The 14,951-nt window shown below is 37.3% G+C and overlaps 1 protein-coding gene across 1 annotated transcript; it reads left to right on the forward strand.

Annotated features, from left to right (window-relative positions):
• The first annotated feature begins 201 nt into the window (after positions 1 to 201).
• Positions 202 to 14,947, forward strand: LOC121853329 (protein argonaute-3-like). The gene is made up of 7 exons (XM_042347391.1): positions 202 to 450; positions 677 to 816; positions 2,612 to 2,839; positions 8,786 to 8,971; positions 11,915 to 12,090; positions 13,130 to 13,308; positions 14,706 to 14,947. Exons 1-7 carry the CDS (start codon positions 258 to 260, stop codon positions 14,945 to 14,947), a joined length of 1,344 nt encoding a protein of 447 aa, XP_042203325.1. The 5' UTR covers positions 202 to 257.
• Positions 14,948 to 14,951: the final 4 nt, after the last annotated feature.

Consider the following 14,951-nt stretch of genomic DNA (forward strand, 5'->3'; position numbering starts at 1 on the left):
ATATGTATTTATGAAAATACATATGGGTATTAATGGAAAATATGTAGTGAGGACAGCCTATACAGTACAGTACAGTAAAACTGATATGTATAACACATTACAAGAAACTTTCAAGATAAATTTTTGATGGAGATGGATGTCACTGGCCCAGTAATGGTATACTGTATATGAATCCTGATATACAGTATATAATGTTAACAATTTGGGTTAATTTAGATATTAACTTTATCTTGTTTGTTTTCTTGAGTATTTTACAGATGGTTGAAGTAATGTTTCGTCATTATCGGGCCATTAAGTATGAATTGGTTGGTCGTCGTAACTTCTACTCAGCAGGAGGAGAGTTTGGAACGCCATATCCAATTGGATGTGGCAAGGAAGGTGTGACTGGTTTTTTTGGGTCGATGAGGCCTGCATCTTGGAAGGATGGATCTCTCTTACTGAATATTGATGGTATGATTGTACGAGTATATACATGTTTGTCTTGTAATGTGTCAGTCTTGTTGATATATAGCACATTTGCTTAAGATTTAGTTTTGTAATTACTGAATATCATGTATTTCTTTATACAGTAGTCAGAAAATATGAAATTATTGATTGATTATAAAATTTCATTAGCTCTAAATCTACTAAATCGCTTAGTTTGCTTGTTATTAAAACATTTTATCTCTATTTTTAGTTGCACACACAGCATTCTATAAAGAACAACCTCTTCTGAACTTTATTCAAGACTTCATGAATTTTAGGGAAGATGATTTTCATAGACCATTAGAGCCATTTAAACGATCAAAACTTTTGCAAGAACTAAGAAATATTAGGGTAAGTGCAGTCTTATGTATATTAGAAGCAAATACGGTGGTCCCTTGGTTAACGAACACAATTCGTTCCAGAGGGTCATTCGTCAACCGAAAATTTCGTTAACCGAATCCATTGTTTCAATGGGATATTGGGTAATTGGTTCCAGCTCACCGAAATGTGCATACAAAGTAAAAAAAAAATGCAGTAAAGTACACTTACTTTGAGGTGTGTATGTAGAAGGTTCCTGGATGATGATGATGGGAATTAGAAGTGGGGGTGGAGGAGAAGGGAGAAGAGAAGTAAGTGGGGATGGAGGAGAAATCATCTTTCAGGGACCCATGCTTGATGCAATCATTTCACCAATAAAATTATAAGTTCACTAGGTGTAATTCAAAATTATTTTATTTAAATCAACACTGCACTGCGCTATATATTATCAATGCGTTAACTAAATTTCAGAATGATCAATAATTTCAATGTAAAAATGCAAAAATATTCAAGACACCAACAAAATAGATGTTCACTCCACTGTCAACAAAGCCAAACTGACGCCTAGTGGCTGAGTCAAGCGGCTGATGGGCGCACAAAACACTAGTTCCCTGTACTGCATATATTATCATTATGTTGACTAAATTTTAAAATGACTAATAATTTTAATATAAAAAATGCAAAAATATTAAAGAGCACAACTTTCTTGATATTTACTCCACTGGAAACGAATGTAAACATAGAAGAGATTATTGAATTGGCAGACTAGCCCATCAACTGATGCTCACAACAAAACGTGTTGTTCTTAAGGACTTCGTTAATTGAAGATTTGTTCGTTAACCAAATTAAAGATCCTTATGGGAGGTAATTCGTTGACCAAAATTTCGTTAATCGAACCATTTGTTAACCGAGGGACCACTGTGTGTGTATATATATATATATATATATATATATATATATATATATATATATATATATATATATATATATATATATATATATATATATATATATATATATATATATATATATATACATGAGGTCCACACAAAATCTTTATAACTCGGCATTTAATATCTCGGAATTTAAACAGTATAATTCGGCATGTGTATGGTCTTGGAATTTATTATAAAATAATTTGGGAAATGCTGAGTTATCTAAAATTATCAGGGAAAATTTCGGTATTATTGAGCTTCATAATCAGGTGAATAAATTATAGACACCCTGTATATAAAAGACCGTACAAAGCTGGTAGCTTTTCTTTTTGGAATAAAATTTGTAGAGTTAATGAATGTGGTAAGAGTCATAGAGAACACAGTCCAGTATTTAATGATTTGGAATTACTTGTGCAAGGCTCACTTTCTTATGGAATTAGTTACAACCCAAGAGATTTAGACTCGTGAACCTGAAGCAGTAGAAACTGATGCATTATTCTGTCCAAAAATGCTTTGGATTCATGAGTAAATGTCGGGGTTTGTGTTTCAAGAGGAGAGGTGACAGGACTTTTGTGGGTGATTGTATAATGTTTTAATCATCATCCACATCATCATTAATGTTTTACAACCATTTATTGTGCTTATATAAGTTAGCTGTGATTATCTGTAGGCAACTTAACAAGGTGCATTGTGTCTTCATTCCTCTTTTGTCAGATTAATATCTTTGACATTTCTCACATCCTCTGTTTGTTATTCCTTGTTCTCCTCCCCTCCATATTCAAACTCCTGCATCCCTTGACTCAAATGGTTTCTCCATTCTCTCCACACGCCCAAACCATATAACTCTACCTCTCTGCAAAACCTCACCAATTAAAGTAACTTTTATATTTCAGGTGCAAGTTACACACTCCAATATCCCTCGCACTTACAAGATTATAGATGTTTCAGAACATTCTGCCGAGAAACAAACATTTCCTTTAAAAGATGAGAATACTGGGAACACAGTTTACTGCACCATTGAAAACTACTTCAAGAACCAATATGGAAAAAAAATTAAGTTTCCAAAGTTGAACTGTGTACAAGTGTCTCCTGCTGAAAGGAATGTGTTTATTCCATTTGAGGTATGATTGTAATTGTGATATATATATATATATATATATATATATATATATATATATATATATATATATATATATATATATATATATATATATATATATATATATATATATATATATATATATATATATATATATATGGAAGTTTTCATTTGTTTAACTTCAGGTATAGACTAGAGGTGCCGCGATCTGTCAAAATACATTTACAGGGTGAAACCAGTCCGGCACATTGGGACCTTAAAATTTTGGGCAGATACAGTACCCTGTACAATAAAGCCTCGAATAACGACAGTAATGTGTCCTCCAATAATGCAGTGTAAGGTAAATCATCGTGTTGTGAATCATTGATTACCTTTAAAATACTGTAAAGTAATAAGAGTGAGATACGTTTCAAAGTCTGACCTTTTCATATCTTTTGCGTGACTTTTTACCCTCTTTTCCCCCCAAACAATAAAGTTAATAAAAAATGCAAACTATATTCTTTAAATAATGCAGATTTATATAGTAATTAGGCCCCTTTAAAAAATTTAATAACTTTATCTAGAGACCAAGGTGGGATTCTCTAAGGATGATCTGAGCATTTGATAAATTCTTGGGTTCAAAGTAATATTAAAACTCAATGCCAGAGGGTCAACCAATGCTGATTTATAAGATGCAATTGTTGATCCTTGAAGGCCTTTAACTCTGAACAGAAAATCTAAAAATTCTAACACCACTGTGTCCGACAATGTGATTGGAGTCGCTAACCTGATAAATTGTTGAAAAAGTTTCAAAGCTTTCTCATATTGCATAGAAGTTTGGGGCCTATGACCTGCTATCACTTGGTTAACGATATTGGAATTACCCAACAATCTATTTAAACATCTTTCGAGAAACTGCAAGCGTGAAGTGCCAAGGATATCTCGAACTGAGGGTGCAGTACCTGTTCTATATATCCCTGTTGCAATTGTAGTGGATGCAGGCACCAGTCCAACAGATCGAGACACCATGGTTGTAGGATCCAATATGGTGCAATTAAGAAGGATCTGAGTTTGTGAACCACTTTGGGCAACATTTTGTGAGGCAAAGAGATCTATTTGTGGAGTCCCAAACCTCCTCACTAAACTCTTGAACTTCTATATCTTTAGGGACCATTCTGTTTCTGTTGATACTGGTGTAGTGGATTCCTCCCCTACAAACGCCGTTTGTCGCTGAGTAGCCGACCCTCTTTGAATTCCCCAGCCTGCACCTCCAGCGCCGCCTGACGTAGCGGGGGTCAACTATCAACCCACGCCTACCCCCGCCTTATAAGACCTCACCCCGCCGTGACCACCCTCTTTCTACCTACAGCCACCAACAAGCAACACCACCTCCTCCTCAGCTCCAGCCTGGCGGCTCCCGCTCCCGCCGGCGACCATGGCGTCCCTGAAGCTGCGTGCCCTCCTCTGGGCACCCTCACCAACCAGCTCTCTCTACTCAACGCATGTAACCATGCTGCCTACCTAGCACCAAGCTGCATTGTACATCCAATACAATATGTATACAGAGAGCACATCGTGAGTTTCCTTTCTCCAACCCATCCTGAGAGTGAACCAATATCTCATAACCCTACACTGGCCTTAGACGGGACAACGCATCTGCCCAATTGTTTTGGACTTCCGGTATGTGAGTTGCTTTGAGGTAAAGTGTTTGCGTTACACAAACTTTGAAAAAAATTTCCGATAGGTTTAGAAGAGGCCAAGATCTGGTTGAGCCTTGATTGAGACAAAACACTGCCTTTCTGTTGTCCATGGCAAACAGAATCGTCATGTTTTTGAAATTTGGGTTTGCCAACAAAAAGAATAGGACTACTGCTAATTTTTTGTTTATGTGTTTGTCCCAAAGGGAGTTGCTCCACTTCCCTTGAAGGAACTCTCCATTTAAGGAATGGTATCCCCATCCTATTTAGGATGTGTCTGTACAAATGAAGCTAGACGTCGCATTCTGGATTGAACAAAAATAACGTCGTCAGTTACCCATCTGAAACTGAAAGAAATAGGACCCTGGTTGTTGCTGTAGTAAAATTAACGTAAAAAAATATGTACCGGTATGTGTAAATTAATATACAGTAGAAGTAACCACCGATGGTAAAGAAAAAAGTGAAACTGATAGCGGAATGTCAACGTATACGTGCGCACTCAAGGAAACAGCGTAATATATCTTAAGAATATGTACAAAAGATTCATTATTGTTTACCCGCATTAATGATTATGTAATTGATTGAATGAATGTTTATATATGCAAAATGAACAATACAATTCATTAATAATATGTAGAAAATTAAAATACACAAGAGGAGACGAGACGACATTGTTTTCGTTAGTGTTTACACCCGTGATGATGGTTCTACATATGAAACTGAAAAAAATAAGACCCTAGTTGTAGCTGTAGTAAAATTAATGTAAAAAATGAACATGTATGTTTTAAGTAATGGTATTTAATGTTAATGAATGGAACATTAGAAGTACCTTGTGGGGTATGAGATTGTTTGTGTTCACACTCAGGATGGGGTGGAGAAAGGAAACTCACAATGTGCTCTCTATATACATGTTGTATTGGATGTACAATGCAGCTTGGTGCTGGGAAGGCAGCATGGTTACAAGCGTGATGTAGAGAGAGCTGGTTGGTGAGGGTGCTCACAGGAGGACAGCTTGTGGGTCGCCACGCTCGCCGGCGGGAGCGAGGACCGCCAGGCAGGCGGAAGAGGTGTTGCTGGCTGGTTGGTGTAGGTAGAAAGAGAGAGGTCACAACGAGGTCAGGTCTTAAATAGCAGGGGGTAGGCGTGTCTTAGTAGTTGACCCCCGCTCCGTGATGTATGGCGGCACTGGTTGACCTAGACCACGAGGCACACACTGTGGAATTCGTGGGGTCGGCTATGCAGCGACAAACAGCGTTTGTAGGGGAGAAATCCACTACAACCTAACCACTAATTGTAAATACAAAAAAAAAAAAGCAAGACTGCACAACGCCAATGTAAGTAAGTACCTACATGTGAAACCATATCATAATTTCTCTACATAAGAATATGAAAGCAACTCTTATTACTGTTAATATAGGTTTTAAATAATACTTACGAATGTAAAACAAAAATTCTACTCACCAATGGTGGTAAAGTCGAAAACATAAGGACAGCCAATGAATGCTGTTGTGTGAGTTTATACTCAGATGACGAACTCGTAAGGTTCAACTCTGGCTGAAGCTGTAGCTTTCCATAAAGATGTCATAGCTGTTGCTGAAACTGTTACTGAACCTGCAGTTCCTGAAGCTGCTGCTAATGCTGAATTTGATGGTGTAGCTGCTTTTTTTTTTTTACGGGAATTAGCCCACCCGGGCACAGGTTAAACGACCCACAACGGAGCCTGGGGGGCGAAAAAAAAAGAACGGAAAGAAATTGTAAATATAGAAAAAAAGGTTATACTGTATTAATCTACACCACGAAGATGCCGGAAAACCAGCTTTTTAAAGTGAGACAGATTGTAAGAGCATGGAAACACAGAAGAAGGCAGAGCATTCCACAGCTTGACTGTGTGAGGAAAGAAGGAGGTACTATAACGGGTTATTCTCGTGTGACCGAGATCCACGGAGAAACGGTGGGCACCGCAAGCAAGACGTGTGTTACGAACCCACGGCCTTGCCGGCGGTACACAGGATGCCAAATCCACTGAACATTGCCCGTTAAAGTACCTGTAAAAGAGAGAGAGTGAAGCAACATTGCGGCGAAGAGAAAGGGAAGAGAGATTGTCGACTAAAGGAGGAGAGTTAATAAGACGAAATGCCTTTGATTCCACCCTATCTAATACTGTAGTTGGACAGAAGAGCCACCCCAGATATGAGAGCAGTACTCCAAGTTAGGACGAATGAATCCCTTATATACTTGGAGCAACTGCTCAGGAGTGAAGTAGCTGCGGCATCTGTACAGCATTCCCAACTTTCGGGAGGCAGCTTTAGTTATACTAAGGATGTGTGATTTCCAGGACATATTGGAGGAAATGGTGAGGCCTAACATATTTATTTCAGAATTTGGGAGGATGATAGAGTCCTGAAATGTAATTGGTGGGAGATCGTCTAATTTACAAAGTGTAATTGGTAAATATTGAGTTTTATTACTATTGAACTTAACCAAGTTTGTATCTCCCCATTCAGAGATGCTGCACAGATCCGCATTGATAGAAGTAATGATATCAGTTCTAGAAACAGATCTAGTTTGAGAGTTAGGAGGAAGGGGAAAATGTGAGGAAGAGTGAAGAGTAGAATCATCGGCGTAAGAATGGATAGAATTAGTTGTAGTGTGAAGTAAATCATTGATAAAAAGAAGGAAGAGAGTTGGTGAAAGAACAGAACCCTGTGGGACGCCACTATTGGTTGAGAAAGAGCGAGAAATCGATCCCTCGACAACAACTGCCATGGATCGGTTCTCAAGGAAGCTAGAGATGAGAGAACAAAGTGGGGGAGAGAAAACAAAGGAGGGAAGTTTAGATGGCAAAGACTTGTGCCATACCCTGTCAAATGCTTTGGAGATGTCGAGGGCCACGACAAAAGTTTCCCCATAGTCCCTAAGAGAGGATGACCAAAGATGGGTGCAATAGGAGAGCAGATGGTGTAGCTGAAGTTGATGGTTTAGGCCTTTGAATAATAAAGCCGTTGATAGAACCTTGCATAGCTGCATTTTTTCTCATTATATATCTTTATGTAGGGGTCATATGCGTTTTCACGTCCCTGTTAATTTTAATGCTTCGTTCAGTTAATGGATCCACTTCAGAAAATATGTTCATTGCTTGCTGCATATAATATCTACAGACCTCTCACCTTTTTCATAGCGTTTTAACACATCTTGTTTCTCGGCCAAGCTTATACACTTTCTTTTAGCTTTTGAATCAGCACTACCATCACTTGCTCTCTTGCTTATGCTAAATAGGGAAGCAAAAATGCTGTGAGAAACCCGAGAAAGTTTTTCTCCTTTTCCTGTTCAGATGCACGAAACCAAAAGGCCCGCCAAGCTGTGACTGTTTATACTAGTGATGCTGGCATCACCACTCACATGCCCTGCAGTCTCCATGCGCAAGGCATGTTTTTTTTTTTTATAATATACATTGGGATTTAGTTATTATTTATATGAAATTGTAATTTTATTTTATTTTTTATTATATTTTCGTCGTAAATACGAAGGAAATAACAGTGTAGATTGAATTGGGTCCTAAATAAACCAGGGTCTTAAATATGAATCGTCGTTAGTAGAAGCGTCGTTTTCGGAGGCTTTCCTGTATACCGTAGGCATACCCCGGGCTACAGAAGGGTTCCGTTCCGAAGGAAATCTTTCTGCAACGCGAAACCATTTTTTCCATATACAGGGGTCCTCAACTTACGAACGTCTGACTTACGAAAGCCCGCTGATACGAATGGGGTTAAACTTGAAACTTACAGTATTTTATTTACCTGATGACTTATTTTTTACTTTCATTTATTGTATTTTGTTATTCTATTTCTTCTTTTCTCTTAAATTAAGTGATTTTAGATGTATATAAAGACTTAGGCTATGATATAGTGGGATTTTAAACATTGCTCTGTAAGTACGGTATGCACATAGCATGTGTTCCGTCTTATGTACATTTCCGACTAAAGAACTTCCTCAGGAATGGAACCTGTTTGTAACCCGGGGACCCCCTGTACTGCACTGTACTTCACTGCAACTGAGTGTTATGACAAACCAATAGTCATGCTTTGGAACAATGCCAAACTTTTGGTTGTTTGAATATTAATTACAAAAACAACTATGAAAAATATTAAGATAGGCATATTCAAACTTAAACTTATGTTGAGAATTTCCAGGAAATGAGTTGTTAATATTATTTTGGGGATTCAGCTTGAGGAACCTTATGTTACATACCTGGTAATTTTGAAAAGTAAAAAATTCTCATGAATATTCTTTTACAGTGCTGCAAGATTTACAAAGGTCAAAGAGTGGTTAAGAAGCTTAGTGATCGAGAAACTGCTCAATTTATTAGGACAACAGCTGTTCCACCAGCAACAAGAAAGAAACAGATATGCAATATTCATCGCACCAATGACTTTACTCAAGATCCAATGCTGAAGAATCTGCAGTTCAGTATAGCAGAAAGAGTATGACCTCTCCCGTTTCTTTTATATGCAGTAATCACCATTTTATATATGAACCATTAGGCTTTGAGCCATTTTATATATATATATATATATATATATATATATATATATATATATATATATATATATATATATATATATATATATATATATATATATATATATATATATATATATATATATATATATATATATACAGTGACCCCTCCGTTAACGAACTCAATCCGTTCCAGAAGGTTGCTCGTTAACCGAAACCATTGTTTCAATGGGTTTTTGGGTAATTGGTTCCAGCTCACCGAAAATTTCCTAAATTCAACAAAAATGGTAGAAAAGTTCACTTACTTTGAGGTGTGTATGTAGAAGGCTCCTGGATGATGATGGGATTTAGAATGGGGGTGGAGGAGAAGGAAGAAGAGAAGGAATTGGGGTGGAAGAGAAGTCACCCCATGGTGCCATTTCACCCATAAAATTTTAGTTCTCTTGGTGTAATTCAAGATTATTTTCTTTAAATCAACACTGCACTGCATTATATATTGTCAATATGTAAAAAATATTTCAAAATGACCAATAATTTGCTTGGAAACACAGAAAAAAAGCATTTAGTTGAAGAGAGTCTCAAGCAAGATGTTACCTCCAGTGAAAACAGAGAGAGACTAACTCCTGTTTGCTGTGTAAAGAGGCTGGAAGCCGCGCATTAAACTAGTCACTTTACCTTCAATTATGTTCAATAATTGTTAAAATGACTAAAGAAATTGAATATTAAACTTTTAAAATTATTGAATAGTATAAACTTCTTAATATTTACTAAAATAGTAAGGAATTTAAGCCCTAGAACTGATTAATGTATTGGCGGACTGATACTAAAGCTGGTTGCCCGGTCAGTGCAAGCGAAAACATGTTGAGGTCGGTTCGTAAGAACTTCTTTAACTGAATTTTTTTTCGTTAACCGAATTGAAGATCCTTATGGAAGGCAGTTCGTTAATCGAAATTACGTTAACTGAGGTGTTCGTTAAACGAGGGGTCACTGTATATATATATATATATATATATATATATATATTATATATATATATATATATATATATAATATATATTATATATATAATATATATTATATATATAATATATATTATATATAATATATATTATATATATAATATATATAATATATATTATATATAATATATATATATATATATATATATATATATATAATATATATATATATTATATATATAATATATATATATATATAATATATATTATATATAAAATATATATTATATATATTATATATATTATATATATAATATATATATATATATATATATATATATATATATATATATATATATATATATATATATATATATATATATATATATATATATATATATATATATATATATATATATATATATATATATATATATATATATATATATATATATATATATATACTGTATATATGTAGAGGAGTCTTAAGTTATTCTCTTATAAATGTCAATGAATGTGACTTTATAGTAATGCATACAAGCACCTCATGAGGCATCACACAAGAAGCTTTGAATTTCTGTACATGTAAAGTATTTCATGGGGTAAAGGGAGGCTCAAGAACGTAACTCCCATATTTTATCTATTTCTTTTAGGGAAAATTGGTCCGCTTAACGTTGTTTTGTATATCGTCGCGTTTTTAGGAACGTAACCCCAACGTTAAGCAAGGACTTACTGTAACTATTTTTCTATAACCATTTTAAACTTTCTGATCACACATGCCATTTTTCATAATTGCAAAGGCAACTCAGTAGGGCGTGTTTGTATCCCCCAGGAGGTCAGGGATGTACGGCATGTTTGTGTGCATACCCCAGGAGGTCAGGGCTGTAAGGCATGTGTGTCCTCCAGGAAGTCATGGCTGTAGGGCTTGTGTATGTGTACCCCAGGAGGTCAGGGCTGTAAGGCATGTGTAACCCCCATGAAGTCAGGGCTGTAGGGCTTGCGTGTGTGTGTCCCCCGGGAGGTCAGGGATGTACGGCATGTTTGTGTGCATACCCCAGGAGGTCAGGGCTGTAAGGCATGTGTGTCCTCCAGGAAGTCATGGCTGTAGGGCTTGTGTATGTGTACCCCAAGAGGTCAGGGCTGTAAGGCATGTGTAACGCCCATGAAGTCAGGGCTGTAGGGCTTGCGTGTGTGTGTCCCCCGGGAGGTCAGGGCTGTAGGGCATGTGTGTGTCCCCCAGGAGGTCAGGGCTGTAGGGCATGTTTGTGTCCCCCAGGAGGTCAGGGCTGTAGGGTATGTGTGTGTCCCCCAGGAGGTCAGGGCTGTAGGGCAAGTGTGTGTTCCCCAGGAAGGGGACTCTGTGATGTGTACTTTTACTTTTATCCTCTTCACCACTGATCGGCTTGCTTGCTGCTTGGGCGATCGGTTACATCTCTGTTAAAAATAAAATAATAAAATAAGAATGATAGCAATAATAATAATAACAACACTAATACTACTACTAATAATATACACCCATAAAAAATCCAAAAATGAAAAAAAAAGATCAAAAGTGAGAAACAATATACTGTATTGTGTTTAAATGTGGCAGAAAGTCAGATCAGCAACCTGGGACTTGGTCACAATTTTTGTGATGCCATATGGCAGCAGGGTCTACCATTAGATATTACATTATGCTTCCAATATCTTCCCAAGTGGTAGTACTTCCCTGTTTGGTAGCTACCTACTAAAGTCAAATTATTGATGTAATATGCAGTTAAAAAGTATAACAACATATGATAGTGTAATAATGTTCCTGGTATTTATTGTCAGTAAAGCCTACCAATCTTTTAACAATGATTTCTTACGGTACAGTAAAATTAACAGTGGGCTTTCCGGACCATTGGATGCTGGACTATTGGACCTTTACTGTATATATTAAATTTTTTTCATATTTCTTTGAATCAGCCATTACACATGGAAGGCAGAATTTTACCTGCACCTGAGTTGTTGATGGATGCACCAGTTCAACCAAGAGAAGGAGTATGGGATGCTAGGAGGAGATCATTTTACAGAGGAGCAGATATAAACACATGGGTGGTGATGAATTACAATCCAAGATTTGTTGACCAACGAAGTACTGAGTAAGTTTTGAGATTCAAAGTACAGTATTCATCTTCTTTTATCGGTGGGTGTAATCCAAGAAGATTCATTTATAGTGCAACCCTTAAGGGAGATCAGAAACTACAATTTCCACTTAGATTGAGTGTGTTTGGTACTACAGCAGCTTACACACAGAACTACTCTTGCCCAGCATTTGACTAGATACATTTAATGTTTTTCCTTATCTAAAGTATGCACACAACAGGGGGTTTTCTTTACTTTGTTATTTAAGGGGTAAAACAAAACATTCAACCAAGTTTGTGGAAACAAAATGTGACATAGTCTACCAGTAGGTCTGAGGTAACATGGATGAGCTTGTGGGGTACGAGTTGTTTGGGTTCACACTCAGGATGGGATGGAGAAAAGAAACTCACAATGTGCTCTCTGTATACATGTTATATTGGATGTACAATGCAGCTTGGTGCTGGGAAGGCAGCATGGTTACAAGCGTGATGTAGAGAGAGCTGGTTGGTGAGGATGCTCAGAGGAGGACAGCTTGTGGGTCGCCATGCTCGCCGGCGGGAGCGAGGACCGCCAGGCAGCGGCGGAGGAGGTGGTGTTGCTTGCTGCAGCTGTAGCTAGAAGAAGAGACAGGTCACCACGAGGTCAGGTCTTTTATAGCGGAGGTAGGCGTGGGTAGATAGTTGACCTCCGCTCCGTGGGCGGCGCTGGTTGACCTAGACCACGAGGCATACACTGGGGAATTCGCGGGGTCGGCTACTCAGCGACAAACAGCGTTTGTAGGGGAGAAATCCACTACAAGCTTATATCACAGTAAACTGGAAATTCCTCAAAAGTGGTTCAGTCTTGGTCCCAAAGGTACTGGATTTCTGGGTCTATACCTTACTTCTGTTTTTCAATATTGTGCTGGATCCCAGATAATTAATAGTTACCCCTTGAATTCCATGGGTTGTGTATCCCAGGGACCCAACATTTGAATTTTATAAAGCAAGTATCGCACGTGTTCCTTTTTTATATCTACCTTATGTGCTTATTTTAAACATATATTTTGACTTGCAGGACATTCATTACCAAATTACTTCACATGGCTGATGAGAAAGGGATGAAATTTTCTGAGCCAGTTGCTGCATTTGGTGTATGGAAACCCTGTCCTGAGCAAGATTTTACAAGGCTTAAGCAGGAATACTCAAACCTACAATTGGTATTAGTTATCTTAGGAAGAGGAGGTGATCTTTATGGTGAATATGACATAGCATTAACTTCTGGTCTCTATCAAGCAGAGTAGATAATAGATTTTCTTAAAACAATTTTTTTTTATTATATTATGAAAACTTAATTAAATAAAAAAAAGTAAGGTTAAAATGTGCATGTGAACATGAAATAATTATAAAGATATCTTTATTATCACCATCACTGTTTTTCTCAATTGCATGCTATAGCTATGAATATCTGATGGCAGCTCTAAAAGTTACCATACATGGTCACTAGCAGCCTCTCTCATCATTTTTGGTTGACCCCTAGCTGTCTGTTGCTTATCAGACAAAAATTTATGGCACTTAATATATCAAGTAACATTTGGCAAAAACCCTGCAAGATCTAAGTACAGTTACCTGTACTATACAGAATTGATGAATTGTTAATTGAATGCCAATTCCTGATTTATAACTTGCCTATCTCCAGTATACTGTATGCTAGTTTGTGAGCTCATTATCCTACTTGTGTTACTTTCCTACCTTATGTATTTACAAATAAATATTCTCTAGGGGTGCGCTATTTAAATTTTTGCCGGGACCCAAATCCGTATACAGTGAACCCTCACTTTACGCGGTCAATTGAACCCACGGCGGCCCGCGTAAAGTGAGAAACGCGTAAAGTGAACAACATAACATATGGGATTAATTGAAATAGAGACCGGGCCGACCCCCAAACTCCACTTTTTCAGATACAATACCTATGTTGTAGTAAAAATAACTTCTTAATTTTATGATGGTATGCACACACAATTAATAATTAAGAGAAATATCAATAATATTAGGTTCTTTAACACTTACATTAGTAGAAAAGATGGCTGGGCACACGGGGATGGGGGGTTGGTTCCGAGGCAGAGGGGAGATTATTGGCCCTCACTTGTATCAATTGTATCACTATCCACCACAGAGGCTTGCAGGGCCTCTTTGTCAAACCCCTCAAAGTCCATATAAGTCCATATCCTCATTATCATTATCACTATCACTGACTTGGGCCGGCTGTGGTGGGTGGCGGGTGAGGAACTCGGTAATGTTTTGATGACTGGGCGACCTTGTGTGCTCCCTGCTCGCGCCGCTCTGCGCGTAAAAGGGTACACACACCGCGGAAAGTGAGCATTATGTGTTCGGCAGGGTCCCGCGTAAACGCGTAAAGTGGGACCGCATAAAGCGAGGGTTGACTGTATATAAGAGGGGTAGTAATATAGGAAATTCATATTATTGAATTTTCGTATACCAAGGGATACTGGTACAATACTGTTATCCTTTGTACAAAGGTTTATGAAAGGTCTTTTATTTTGTCATTTTACTTTGTTGGGTATACAGTAGTGGAATTGATCCCATTTCTTGATTGATCTGGGTTTTTGTAATGTGACTATTTTATATTTTAGCTCGTATCAAGAGGACAGGGGACACTGAAGTTGGTATATTGAGCCAGTGTGTTCAAGCAACAAATGTGACTGCAATTAAACCACAGACACTTGGAAACATTCTCCTGAAGATCAATGCAAAGATGGGTGGTATTAACAATGTTCTTTCAAGAACTGGAATGCCTATGGTAAGTTTGAATCATGGAAATTATTTTTACAATTGTTATTTTACCAGAACCAGTAAAAGTACATCAACATGTTAATGAT

Source organism: Homarus americanus, unplaced genomic scaffold (assembly GCF_018991925.1).
Source record: "Homarus americanus isolate GMGI-L3 unplaced genomic scaffold, GMGI_Hamer_2.0 scaffold40260, whole genome shotgun sequence".
Taxonomy (NCBI): Eukaryota; Metazoa; Arthropoda; class Malacostraca; order Decapoda; family Nephropidae; genus Homarus; species Homarus americanus.

What these genes read in the sequence shown, in the direction of transcription:
- LOC121853329 (XM_042347391.1), top strand. Translation starts at nt 258, where the DNA reads ATGGTTGAAGTAATGTTTCGTCATTATCGGGCCATTAAGTATGAATTG. An exon ending in AAGAACTAAGAAATATTAGG is followed by an intron (nt 817 to 2,611) that starts GTAAGTGCAGTC and finishes TTTATATTTCAG; the next exon opens with GTGCAAGTTACACACTCCAA. An exon ending in GTTGACCAACGAAGTACTGA is followed by an intron (nt 12,091 to 13,129) that starts GTAAGTTTTGAG and finishes TTTGACTTGCAG; the next exon opens with GACATTCATTACCAAATTAC.